General features: G+C 21.0%; 1 protein-coding gene across 1 annotated transcript in view; it reads right to left on the bottom strand.

The window, feature by feature from the left end:
* Positions 1–2,718: 2,718 nt before the first annotated feature.
* LOC116937246 (uncharacterized) overlaps positions 2,719–16,104 on the bottom strand; it is a 70,617-nt gene continuing 57,231 nt past the window's right edge. Inside the window, exon 8 of the mRNA XM_076055362.1 lies at positions 2,719–2,892. Coding sequence (XP_075911477.1) covers positions 2,719–2,892 — 174 coding nt within the window. The remainder of the gene's footprint in view (positions 2,893–16,104) is intronic.

The raw sequence follows: 16,104 nt of genomic DNA on the forward strand, positions 1-16,104 counted from the left end.
TGTGTTTGTATTATATAAAAAATAAAATAAAAATAAAAGTAAAGTAATAGGTGTGTTTGTATTATATATAAAATAAAAGTAAAGTAATAGGTGTGTTTGTATTATATAAAATAAAAATAAAAGTAAAGTAATAGGTGTGTTTGTATTATATAAAATAAAAATAAAAGTAAAATAAAAGTAAAGTAATAGGTGTGTTTGTATTATATAAAATAAAAATAAAAGTAAAATAAAAGCAAAGTAATAGGTGTGTTTGTATTATATAAAATAAAAATAAAAGTAAAATAAAAGTAATAAGTGTGTTTGTATTATATAAAAAATAAAATAAAATTAAAAGTAAAGTAATAGGTGTGTTTGTATTATATATAAAATAAAAGTAAAGTAATAGGTGTGTTTGTATTATATAAAATAAAAATAAAAGTAAAGTAATAGGTGTGTTTGTATTATATAAAATAAAAATAAAAGTAAAGTAATAGGTGTGTTTGCATTATATAAAAAATAATAAATATTTATTATTATAAAAAATAAAAGTAAAATAAAAGTAATAGGTGTGTTTGTATTATATAAAAGTAAAATAAAATAAAAGTAAAGTAATAGGTGTGTTTGTATTATAAAAAATAAAAATATTTATTATTATTATAAAAAATAAAAGTAAAGTAATAGGTGTGTTTGTATTATATAAAATAATAAAAAATAAATTATTATAAAAAATTAAAGTAAAATATTTTTTTTTATTTTTTATTATAAAAAATAAAAGTAAAATAAAAGTAAAGTAATAGGTTTGTTTGTATTATATAAAATAAAAGTAAAATAAAAGTAAAGTAATAGGTGTGTTTGTATTATATAAAATAAAAAATAAAAGTAAAATAAAAGCAAAGTAATAGGTGTGTTTGTATTATATAAAATAAAAATAAAAGTAAAATAAAAGTAAAGTAATAGGTGTGTTTGTATTATATAAAATAAAAGTAAAATAAAAGCAAAGTAATAGGTGTGTTTGTATTATATAAAATAAAAATAAAAGTAAAATAAAAGCAAAGTAATAGGTGTGTTTGTATTATATAAAATAAAAATAAAAGTAAAATAAAAGCAAAGTAATAGGTGTGTTTGTATTATATAAAATAAAAATAAAAGTAAAATAAAAGTAAAGTAATAGGTGTGTTTGTATTATATAAAATAAAAATAAAAGTAAAATAAAAGCAAAGTAATAGGTGTGTTTGTATTATATAAAATAAAAATAAAAGTAAAATAAAAGTAATAAGTGTGTTTGTATTATATAAAATAAAAATAAAAAATAAAAATTAAAAGTAAAGTAATAGGTGTGTTTGTATTATATAAAATAAAAATTAAAAGTAAAGTAATAGGTGTGTTTGTATTATATAAAATAAAAATTAAAAGTAAAGTAATAGGTGTGTTTGTATTATATAAAATAAAAATAAAAGTAAAATAAAAGTAAAGTAATAGGTGTGTTTGTATTATATAAAATAAAAATAAAAGTAAAATAAAAGTAAAGTAATAGGTGTGTTTGTATTACATAAAATAAAAATAAAAGTAAAATAAAAGTAAAGTAATAGGTGTGTTTGTATTACATAAAATAAAAATAAAAGTAAAATAAAAGTAAAGTAATAGGTGTGTTTGTATTATATATAAAATAAAAGTAAAGTAATAGGTGTGTTTGTATTATATAAAAAATAAATTTTTATTATTATTATAAAAAATAAAAGTAAAGTAATAGGTGTGTTTGTATTATATATAAAATAAAAATAAAAGTAAAGTAATAGGTGTGTTTGTATTATATAAAAAATAAATATTTCTTATTATTTATAAAAATAAAAGTAAAGTAATAGGTGTGTTTGCATTATATAAAATAAATTTTTATTATTATTTATAAAAATAAAAGTAAAGTAATAGGTGTGTTTGTATTATATAAAATAAAAGTAAAGTAATAGGTGTGTTTGTATTATATAAAATAAAAATAAAAAGTAAAGTAATAGGTGTGTTTGTATTATATATAAAAGTAAAATAAAAGTAAAGTAATAGGTGTGTTTGTATTATATAAAATAAAAGTAAAGTAATAGGTGTGTTTGTATTATATATAAAATAAAAATAAAAGTAAAGTAATAGGTGTGTTTGTATTATATAAAAAATAAATATTTCTTATTATTTATAAAAATAAAAGTAAAGTAATAGGTGTGTTTGCATTATATAAAATAAATTTTTATTATTATTTATAAAAATAAAAGTAAAGTAATAGGTGTGTTTGTATTATATAAAATAAAAGTAAAGTAATAGGTGTGTTTGTATTATATATAAAATAAAAATAAAAAGTAAAGTAATAGGTGTGTTTGTATTATATATAAAAGTAAAATAAAAGTAAAGTAATAGGTGTGTTTGTATTATATAAAATAAAAGTAAAGTAATAGGTGTGTTTGTATTATATATAAAAGTAAAATAAAAGTAAAGTAATAGGTGTGTTTGTATTATATAAAAGTAAAATTAAAAGTAAAGTAATAGGTGTGTTTGTATTATATATAAAATAAAAATTAAAAGTAAAGTAATAGGTGTGTTTGTATTATATATAAAATAAAAATAAAAAGTAAAGTAATAGGTGTGTTTGTATTATATATAAAAGTAAAATAAAAGTAAAGTAATAGGTGTGTTTGTATTATATAAAATAAAATTAAAAGTAAAGTAATAGGTGTGTTTGCACGATTCCCTTGCGGGCTAACACGGTGCGGGAACTTTGCCTCTGTCCAGGGCCTGGGCCTCCTGGTCAACCTGGTGGACCTCAGCGCCCGCAACCGCGAGACGCTCGTCGCCACGGCAACGGTCCCCCCCGGAGACGGCGTCGCCGCGGCAACGGCCCTCGCCCGGCAACGGAGGCCAGCGGCAATAGCCCTGGTGCAGGTGGGGGAGGCGGGTCCTCGGATTGTACATCTACACACACTTTTATTATAGTTATTTATAGTTATATAGTTTTATATAGTTATAGTGTATAGTTATACACTTTTATAGAGTTATATATAGTTTTATAGTTATATATAGTGTTATAGTTATATAGACACTTTAATACATATAGAGGTGGGTCCTCGGATTGTACATCTATACACACTTTTATTATAGTTATATTATTAACTTTTATATAGTTATATTTATAGTTTTATATAGTTAGTTATAGTATGTAGTTATACACTTTTATATAGTTTTATATAGTTTTATAGTTATATAGACATTTATAGTTATATAGACACTTTAATACATATATAGGTGGGTCCTCGGGTTGTACATCTATACACACTTTTATTATAGTTATATTATTAACTTTTATATAGTTATATTTATAGTTTTATATAGTTGTAGTGTATAGTTATACACTTTTATAGAGTTATATATAGTTTTATAGTTATATATAGTGTTATAGTTATATAGACACTTTAATACATAGAGGCGGGTCCTCGGATTGTACATCTATATACACTTTTATTATACTATACTTTTATATAGTTATATTATAGTTATATTTAGTTATATATAGTTGTAGTGTATAGTTATACACGTTTATGTAGTTTTATATAGTTTTATAGTTATATAGACATTTATAGTTATATAGACACTTTAATACATATAGAGGCGGGTCCTCGGATTGTACATCTATACACACTTTTATACTTTTATTATTAACTTTTATATAGTTATATTTATAGTTTTATATAGTTATATAGACACTTTAATACATAGAGGCGGGTCCTCGGATTGTACATCTGTACACACTTTTATTATAGTTATATTATTAACTTTTATATAGTTATATTTATAGTTTTATATAGTTAGTTATAGTTGTAGTGTATAGTTATACACTTTTATATAGTTTTATATAGTTTTATTTAGTTTTATAGTTATATATAGTTTTATAGTTATATAGACATTTATAGTTATATAGACACTTTAATACATAGAGGCGGGTCCTCGGATTGTACATCTATACACTTATTATTATAGTTATTTATAGTTATATTTATAGTTTTACATAGTTATATATAGTTGTAGTGTATAGTTATACACTTTTATATAGTTTTATAGTTATATAGTTATATATATAGTTATATAGACACTTTAATACATATAGAGGCAGGTCCTCGGATTGTACATCTATACACACTTTTATTATACTTATTTATAGTTATATTTATAGTTATATATAGTTTTATATAGTTGTAGTGTATAGTTATACACTTTTATATAGTTTTATATAGTTTTATAGTTATATAGACACTTTAATACATAGAGGCGGGTCCTCGGATTGTACATCTATACACACTTTTATTATACTTATTTATAGTTTTATTTATAGTTTTATATAGTTATAGTGTATAGTTATACACTTTTATATAGTTTTATAGTTATATAGTTTTATAGTTATATAGACATATATAGTTATATAGACACTTTAATACATAGAGGCGGGTCCTCGGATTGTACATCTATATACACTTTTATTATACTTATTTATAGTTATATTTATAGTTTTATATAGTTATATATAGTTGTAGTGTATAGTTATACACTTTTATATAGTTTTATAGTTTTATATAGTGTTATAGTTATATAGACACTTTAATACATATAGAGGTGGGTCCTCGGATTGTACATCTATACACACTTTTATTATACTTATTTATAGTTATATTTAGTTATATATAGTTGTAGTGTATAGTTATACACTTTTATATAGTTTTATATAGTTTTATAGTTACATATAGTGTTATAGTTATATAGACACTTTAATACATATATAGGCGGGTCCTCGGGTTGTACATCTATATACACTTTTATTATACTTATTTATAGTTATATTTATAGTTATATATAGTTTTATATAGTTGTAGTGTATAGTTATACACTTTTATATAGTTTTATAGTTATATAGACATTTATAGTTATATAGACACTTTAATACATAGAGGCGGGTCCTCGGATTGTACATCTATATACACTTTTATTATACTTATTTATAGTTATAGTTATATATAGTTTATAGTTATACACTTTTATATAGTTTTATATAGTTTTATAGTTATATAGACATTTATAGTTATATAGACACTTTAATACATATATTGGCGGGTCCTCGGATTGTACATCTATACACACTTTTATTATACTTATTTATAGTTATATTATAGTTAGTTATATAGTTTTATATAGTTGTAGTGTATAGTTATACACTTTTATATATAGTTTTATATAGTTTTATAGTTATATATAGTGTTATAGTTATATAGACACTTTAATACATATAGAGGCGGGTCCTCGGATTGTACATCTATATACACTTTTATTATACTTATTTATAGTTATATATAGTTAGTTTTATAGTTTTATTGTATAGTTATACACTTTTATATAGTTTTATATAGTTTTATAGTTATATATAGTGTTATAGTTATATAGACACTTTAATACATATATTGGCGGGTCCTCGGATTGTACATCTATATACACTTTTATACTTTTATTATAGTTATATATAGTTAGTTATATAGTTTTATATAGTTATAGTATATAGTTATACACTTTTATATAGTTTTATAGTTATATAGACACTTTAATACATATATAGGTGGGTCCTCGGATTGTACATCTATACACACTTTTATTATAGTTATATTTACTTATATTTATAGTTATATATATAGTTATAGTGTATAGTTATACACGTTTATATAGTTTTATTTAGTTTTATAGTTATATAGACATTTATAGTTATATAGACACTTTAATACATATATTGGCGGGTCCTCGGATTGTACATCTATACACTTATTATTATAGTTATTTATAGTTATATTTATAGTTTTATATAGTTATATATAGTTGTAGTGTATAGTTATACACTTTTATATAGTTTTATATAGTTTTATAGTTATATATAGTTTTATAGTTATATAGACACTTTAATACATACAGAGGCGGGTCCTCGGATTGTACATCTATATACACTTTTATTATACTTATTTATAGTTATATATATAGTTTTATATAGTTGTAGTGTATAGTTATACACTTTTATATAGTTTTATATAGTTTTATAGTTATATATAGTTTTATAGTTATATAGACACTTTAATACATATAGAGGCGGGTCCTCGGATTGTACATCTATATACACTTTTATACTTTTATTATAGTTATATTTATAGTTTTATATAGTTGTAGTGTATAGTTATACACTTTTATATAGTTATGTATAGTTGTATAGTTATATATAGTTAGTTATAGTTATATAGACACTTTAATACATATATAGATGGGTCCTCGGATTGTACATCTATATACACTTTTATTATACTTATTTATAGTTATATTTATAGTTTTATATAGTTGTAGTGTATAGTTATACACTTTTATATAGTTTTATATAGTTTTATAGTTATATATAGTGTTATAGTTATATAGACACTTTAATACATATAGAGGCGGGTCCTCGGATTGTACATCTATATACACTTTTATACTTTTATTATAGTTATATTTATAGTTATATATAGTTTTATATAGTTGTAGTGTATAGTTATACACTTTTATATAGTTTTATATAGTTATATATAGTTTTATAGTTATATAGACATTTATAGTTATATAGACACTTTAATACATAGAGACGGGTCCTCGGATTGTACATCTATATACACTTTTATTTATAGTTATATTTATAGTTATATAGTTTTATATAGTTATAGTGTATAGTTATATACTTTTCTATAGTTTTATATAGTTTTATAGTTATATAGTTATATATATATAGTTATATAGACACTTTAATACATATAGAGGCAGGTCCTCGGATTGTACATCTATACACACTTTTATTATAGTTATATTTATAGTTTTATATAGTTATAGTGTATAGTTATACACTTTTATATAGTTTTATATAGTTATAGTTTTATATATATAGTTATATAGACACTTTAATACATAGAGGCGGGTCCTCGGATTGTACATCTATACACACTTTTATTATACTTATAGTTATATTTATAGTTATATATAGTTTTATATAGTTATAGTGTATAGTTATACACTTTTATATAGTTATATTTATAGTTATATAGACATATATAGTTATATAGACACTTTAATACATATAGAGGCGGGTCCTCGGATTGTACATCTATATACACTTTTATTATACTTATTTATAGTTATATATATAGTTTTATATAGTTGTAGTGTATAGTTATACACTTTTATATAGTTATATATAGTTTTATAGTTATATATAGTTTTATAGTTATATAGACACTTTAATACATAGAGGCGGGTCCTCGGATTGTACATCTATACACACTTTTATACTTTTATTATTAACTTTTATATAGTTATATTTATAGTTATATAGTTTTATATAGTTATAATGTATAGTTATATATAGTTATATAGTTTTATAGTTATATAGTTTTATAGTTATATAGACACTTTAATACATATATAGGCGGGTCCTCGGATTGTACATCTATACACACTTTTATTATACTTATTTATAGTTATATTTATAGTTTTATAGTTTTATATAGTTGTAGTGTATAGTTATACACTTTTATATAGTTTTATATAGTTTTATAGTTATATAGTTTTATAGTTATATAGACACTTTAATACATATAGAGGTGGGTCCTCGGATTGTACATCTATACACACTTTTATTATACTTATTTATAGTTATATTTAGTTATATATAGTTGTAGTGTATAGTTATACACTTTTATATAGTTTTATAGTTACATATAGTGTTATAGTTATATAGACATTTATAGTTATATAGACACTTTAATACATAGAGGCGGGTCCTCGGATTGTACATCTATATACACTTTTATTATACTTATTTATAGTTATATTTATAGTTATATATAGTTATAGTTTATAGTTATACACTTTTATATAGTTTTATATAGTTTTATAGTTATATAGACATTTATAGTTATATAGACACTTTAATACATATATTGGCGGGTCCTCGGATTGTACATCTATACACACTTTTATTATACTTATTTATAGTTATATTATAGTTAGTTATATAGTTTTATATAGTTGTAGTGTATAGTTATACACTTTTATATATAGTTTTATATAGTTGTATAGTTATATATAGTGTTATAGTTATATAGACACTTTAATACATATATTGGCGGGTCCTCGGATTGTACATCTATATACACTTTTATACTTTTATTATAGTTATATATAGTTAGTTATATAGTTTTATATAGTTATAGTATATAGTTATACACTTTTATATAGTTTTATATAGTTTTATAGTTATATAGACACCTTAATACATATATAGGTGGGTCCTCGGATTGTACATCTATACACACTTTTATTATAGTTATATTTACTTATATTTATAGTTATATATATAGTTATAGTGTATAGTTATACACGTTTATATAGTTTTATTTAGTTTTATAGTTATATAGACATTTATAGTTATATAGACACTTTAATACATATATTGGCGGGTCCTCGGATTGTACATCTATACACTTATTATTATAGTTATTTATAGTTATATTTATAGTTTTATATAGTTATATATAGTTGTAGTGTATAGTTATACACTTTTATATAGTTTTATAGTTATATATAGTTTTATAGTTATATAGACACTTTAATACATATAGAGGCGGGTCCTCGGATTGTACATCTATATACACTTTTATTATACTTATTTATAGTTATATTTATAGTTTTATATAGTTGTAGTGTATAGTTATACACTTTTATATAGTTATGTATAGTTGTATAGTTATATATAGTTAGTTATAGTTATATAGACACTTTAATACATATATAGGTGGGTCCTCGGATTGTACATCTATATACACTTTTATTATACTTATTTATAGTTATATTTATAGTTTTATATAGTTGTAGTGTATAGTTATACACTTTTATATAGTTTTATATAGTTTTATAGTTATATATAGTGTTATAGTTATATAGACACTTTAATACATATAGAGGCGGGTCCTCGGATTGTACATCTATATACACTTTTATACTTTTATTATAGTTATATTTATAGTTATATATAGTTTTATATAGTTGTAGTGTATAGTTATACACTTTTATATAGTTTTATATAGTTATATATAGTTTTATAGTTATATAGACATTTATAGTTATATAGACACTTTAATACATAGAGGCGGGTCCTCGGATTGTACATCTATATACACTTTTATTTATAGTTATATTTATAGTTATATAGTTTTATATAGTTATAGTGTATAGTTATATACTTTTCTATAGTTTTATATAGTTTTATAGTTATATAGTTATATATATAGTTATATAGACACTTTAATACATATAGAGGCAGGTCCTCGGATTGTACATCTATACACACTTTTATTATAGTTATATTTATAGTTTTATATAGTTATAGTGTATAGTTATACACTTTTATATAGTTTTATATAGTTATAGTTATATATATATAGTTATATAGACACTTTAATACATAGAGGCGGGTCCTCGGATTGTACATCTATACACACTTTTATTATACTTATAGTTATATTTATAGTTATATATAGTTTTATATAGTTATAGTGTATAGTTATACACTTTTATATAGTTATATTTATAGTTATATAGACATATATAGTTATATAGACACTTTAATACATATAGAGGCGGGTCCTCGGATTGTACATCTATATACACTTTTATTATACTTATTTATAGTTATATTTATAGTTTTATATAGTTGTAGTGTATAGTTATACACTTTTATATAGTTTTATATAGTTTTATAGTTATATATAGTGTTATAGTTATATAGACACTTTAATACATATAGAGGCGGGTCCTCGGATTGTACATCTATATACACTTTTATACTTTTATTATAGTTATATTTATAGTTATATATAGTTTTATATAGTTGTAGTGTATAGTTATACACTTTTATATAGTTTTATATAGTTATATATAGTTTTATAGTTATATAGACATTTATAGTTATATAGACACTTTAATACATATAGAGGTGGGTCCTCGGATTGTACATCTATACACACTTTTATTATACTTATTTATAGTTATATTTAGTTATATATAGTTGTAGTGTATAGTTATACACTTTTATATAGTTTTATATAGTTTTATAGTTACATATAGTGTTATAGTTATATAGACACTTTAATACATATATAGGCGGGTCCTCGGGTTGTACATCTATATACACTTTTATTATACTTATTTATAGTTATATTTATAGTTATATATAGTTTTATATAGTTGTAGTGTATAGTTATACACTTTTATATAGTTTTATAGTTATATAGACATTTATAGTTATATAGACACTTTAATACATAGAGGCGGGTCCTCGGATTGTACATCTATATACACTTTTATTATACTTATTTATAGTTATAGTTATATATAGTTTATAGTTATACACTTTTATATAGTTTTATATAGTTTTATAGTTATATAGACATTTATAGTTATATAGACACTTTAATACATATATTGGCGGGTCCTCGGATTGTACATCTATACACACTTTTATTATACTTATTTATAGTTATATTATAGTTAGTTATATAGTTTTATATAGTTGTAGTGTATAGTTATACACTTTTATATATAGTTTTATATAGTTTTATAGTTATATATAGTGTTATAGTTATATAGACACTTTAATACATATAGAGGCGGGTCCTCGAATTGTACATCTATATACACTTTTATTATACTTATTTATAGTTATATATAGTTAGTTTTATAGTTTTATTGTATAGTTATACACTTTTATATAGTTTTATATAGTTTTATAGTTATATATAGTGTTATAGTTATATAGACACTTTAATACATATATTGGCGGGTCCTCGGATTGTACATCTATATACACTTTTATACTTTTATTATAGTTATATATAGTTAGTTATATAGTTTTATATAGTTATAGTATATAGTTATACACTTTTATATAGTTTTATAGTTATATAGACACTTTAATACATATATAGGTGGGTCCTCGGATTGTACATCTATACACACTTTTATTATAGTTATATTTACTTATATTTATAGTTATATATATAGTTATAGTGTATAGTTATACACGTTTATATAGTTTTATTTAGTTTTATAGTTATATAGACATTTATAGTTATATAGACACTTTAATACATATATTGGCGGGTCCTCGGATTGTACATCTATACACTTATTATTATAGTTATTTATAGTTATATTTATAGTTTTATATAGTTATATATAGTTGTAGTGTATAGTTATACACTTTTATATAGTTTTATATAGTTTTATAGTTATATATAGTTTTATAGTTATATAGACACTTTAATACATACAGAGGCGGGTCCTCGGATTGTACATCTATATACACTTTTATTATACTTATTTATAGTTATATATATAGTTTTATATAGTTGTAGTGTATAGTTATACACTTTTATATAGTTTTATATAGTTTTATAGTTATATATAGTTTTATAGTTATATAGACACTTTAATACATATAGAGGCGGGTCCTCGGATTGTACATCTATATACACTTTTATACTTTTATTATAGTTATATTTATAGTTTTATATAGTTGTAGTGTATAGTTATACACTTTTATATAGTTATGTATAGTTGTATAGTTATATATAGTTAGTTATAGTTATATAGACACTTTAATACATATATAGATGGGTCCTCGGATTGTACATCTATATACACTTTTATTATACTTATTTATAGTTATATTTATAGTTTTATATAGTTGTAGTGTATAGTTATACACTTTTATATAGTTTTATATAGTTTTATAGTTATATATAGTGTTATAGTTATATAGACACTTTAATACATATAGAGGCGGGTCCTCGGATTGTACATCTATATACACTTTTATACTTTTATTATAGTTATATTTATAGTTATATATAGTTTTATATAGTTGTAGTGTATAGTTATACACTTTTATATAGTTTTATATAGTTATATATAGTTTTATAGTTATATAGACATTTATAGTTATATAGACACTTTAATACATAGAGACGGGTCCTCGGATTGTACATCTATATACACTTTTATTTATAGTTATATTTATAGTTATATAGTTTTATATAGTTATAGTGTATAGTTATATACTTTTCTATAGTTTTATATAGTTTTATAGTTATATAGTTATATATATATAGTTATATAGACACTTTAATACATATAGAGGCAGGTCCTCGGATTGTACATCTATACACACTTTTATTATAGTTATATTTATAGTTTTATATAGTTATAGTGTATAGTTATACACTTTTATATAGTTTTATATAGTTATAGTTTTATATATATAGTTATATAGACACTTTAATACATAGAGGCGGGTCCTCGGATTGTACATCTATACACACTTTTATTATACTTATAGTTATATTTATAGTTATATATAGTTTTATATAGTTATAGTGTATAGTTATACACTTTTATATAGTTATATTTATAGTTATATAGACATATATAGTTATATAGACACTTTAATACATATAGAGGCGGGTCCTCGGATTGTACATCTATATACACTTTTATTATACTTATTTATAGTTATATATATAGTTTTATATAGTTGTAGTGTATAGTTATACACTTTTATATAGTTATATATAGTTTTATAGTTATATATAGTTTTATAGTTATATAGACACTTTAATACATAGAGGCGGGTCCTCGGATTGTACATCTATACACACTTTTATACTTTTATTATTAACTTTTATATAGTTATATTTATAGTTATATAGTTTTATATAGTTATAATGTATAGTTATATATAGTTATATAGTTTTATAGTTATATAGTTTTATAGTTATATAGACACTTTAATACATATATAGGCGGGTCCTCGGATTGTACATCTATACACACTTTTATTATACTTATTTATAGTTATATTTATAGTTTTATAGTTTTATATAGTTGTAGTGTATAGTTATACACTTTTATATAGTTTTATATAGTTTTATAGTTATATAGTTTTATAGTTATATAGACACTTTAATACATATAGAGGTGGGTCCTCGGATTGTACATCTATACACACTTTTATTATACTTATTTATAGTTATATTTAGTTATATATAGTTGTAGTGTATAGTTATACACTTTTATATAGTTTTATAGTTACATATAGTGTTATAGTTATATAGACATTTATAGTTATATAGACACTTTAATACATAGAGGCGGGTCCTCGGATTGTACATCTATATACACTTTTATTATACTTATTTATAGTTATATTTATAGTTATATATAGTTATAGTTTATAGTTATACACTTTTATATAGTTTTATAGTTATATAGACATTTATAGTTATATAGACACTTTAATACATATATTGGCGGGTCCTCGGATTGTACATCTATACACACTTTTATTATACTTATTTATAGTTATATTATAGTTAGTTATATAGTTTTATATAGTTGTAGTGTATAGTTATACACTTTTATATATAGTTTTATATAGTTGTATAGTTATATATAGTGTTATAGTTATATAGACACTTTAATACATATATTGGCGGGTCCTCGGATTGTACATCTATATACACTTTTATACTTTTATTATAGTTATATATAGTTAGTTATATAGTTTTATATAGTTATAGTATATAGTTATACACTTTTATATAGTTTTATATAGTTTTATAGTTATATAGACACCTTAATACATATATAGGTGGGTCCTCGGATTGTACATCTATACACACTTTTATTATAGTTATATTTACTTATATTTATAGTTATATATATAGTTATAGTGTATAGTTATACACGTTTATATAGTTTTATTTAGTTTTATAGTTATATAGACATTTATAGTTATATAGACACTTTAATACATATATTGGCGGGTCCTCGGATTGTACATCTATACACTTATTATTATAGTTATTTATAGTTATATTTATAGTTTTATATAGTTATATATAGTTGTAGTGTATAGTTATACACTTTTATATAGTTTTATAGTTATATATAGTTTTATAGTTATATAGACACTTTAATACATATAGAGGCGGGTCCTCGGATTGTACATCTATATACACTTTTATTATACTTATTTATAGTTATATTTATAGTTTTATATAGTTGTAGTGTATAGTTATACACTTTTATATAGTTATATTTATAGTTATATAGACATATATAGTTATATAGACACTTTAATACATATAGAGGCGGGTCCTCGGATTGTACATCTATATACACTTTTATTATACTTATTTATAGTTATATATATAGTTTTATATAGTTGTAGTGTATAGTTATACACTTTTATATAGTTATATATAGTTTTATAGTTATATATAGTTTTATAGTTATATAGACACTTTAATACATAGAGGCGGGTCCTCGGATTGTACATCTATACACACTTTTATACTTTTATTATTAACTTTTATATAGTTATATTTATAGTTATATAGTTTTATATAGTTATAATGTATAGTTATATATAGTTATATAGTTTTATAGTTATATAGTTTTATAGTTATATAGACACTTTAATACATATATAGGCGGGTCCTCGGATTGTACATCTATACACACTTTTATTATACTTATTTATAGTTATATTTATAGTTTTATAGTTTTATATAGTTGTAGTGTATAGTTATACACTTTTATATAGTTTTATATAGTTTTATAGTTATATAGTTTTATAGTTATATAGACACTTTAATACATATAGAGGTGGGTCCTCGGATTGTACATCTATACACACTTTTATTATACTTATTTATAGTTATATTTAGTTATATATAGTTGTAGTGTATAGTTATACACTTTTATATAGTTTTATAGTTACATATAGTGTTATAGTTATATAGACATTTATAGTTATATAGACACTTTAATACATAGAGGCGGGTCCTCGGATTGTACATCTATATACACTTTTATTATACTTATTTATAGTTATATTTATAGTTATATATAGTTATAGTTTATAGTTATACACTTTTATATAGTTTTATAGTTATATAGACATTTATAGTTATATAGACACTTTAATACATATATTGGCGGGTCCTCGGATTGTACATCTATACACACTTTTATTATACTTATTTATAGTTATATTATAGTTAGTTATATAGTTTTATATAGTTGTAGTGTATAGTTATACACTTTTATATATAGTTTTATATAGTTGTATAGTTATATATAGTGTTATAGTTATATAGACACTTTAATACATATATTGGCGGGTCCTCGGATTGTACATCTATATACACTTTTATACTTTTATTATAGTTATATATAGTTAGTTATATAGTTTTATATAGTTATAGTATATAGTTATACACTTTTATATAGTTTTATATAGTTTTATAGTTATATAGACACCTTAATACATATATAGGTGGGTCCTCGGATTGTACATCTATACACACTTTTATTATAGTTATATTTACTTATATTTATAGTTATATATATAGTTATAGTGTATAGTTATACACGTTTATATAGTTTTATTTAGTTTTATAGTTATATAGACATTTATAGTTATATAGACACTTTAATACATATATTGGCGGGTCCTCGGATTGTACATCTATACACTTATTATTATAGTTATTTATAGTTATATTTATAGTTTTATATAGTTATATATAGTTGTAGTGTATAGTTATACACTTTTATATAGTTTTATAGTTATATATAGTTTTATAGTTATATAGACACTTTAATACATATAGAGGCGGGTCCTCGGATTGTACATCTATATACACTTTTATTATACTTATTTATAGTTATATTTATAGTTTTATATAGTTGTAGTGTATAGTTATACACTTTTATATAGTTATATTTATAGTTATATAGACATATATAGTTATATAGACACTTTAATACATATAGAGGCGGGTCCTCGGATTGTACATCTATATACACTTTTATTATACTTATTTATAGTTATATATATAGTTTTATATAGTTGTAGTGTATAGTTATACACTTTTATATAGTTATATATAGTTTTATAGTTATATATAGTTTTAT

Source organism: Petromyzon marinus, chromosome 71, assembly GCF_048934315.1.
Source record: "Petromyzon marinus isolate PM22_M1 ecotype Great Lakes invasive population chromosome 71, UKy_Petmar_22M1.pri1.0, whole genome shotgun sequence".
Lineage (NCBI taxonomy): Eukaryota > Metazoa > Chordata > Hyperoartia > Petromyzontiformes > Petromyzontidae > Petromyzon > Petromyzon marinus.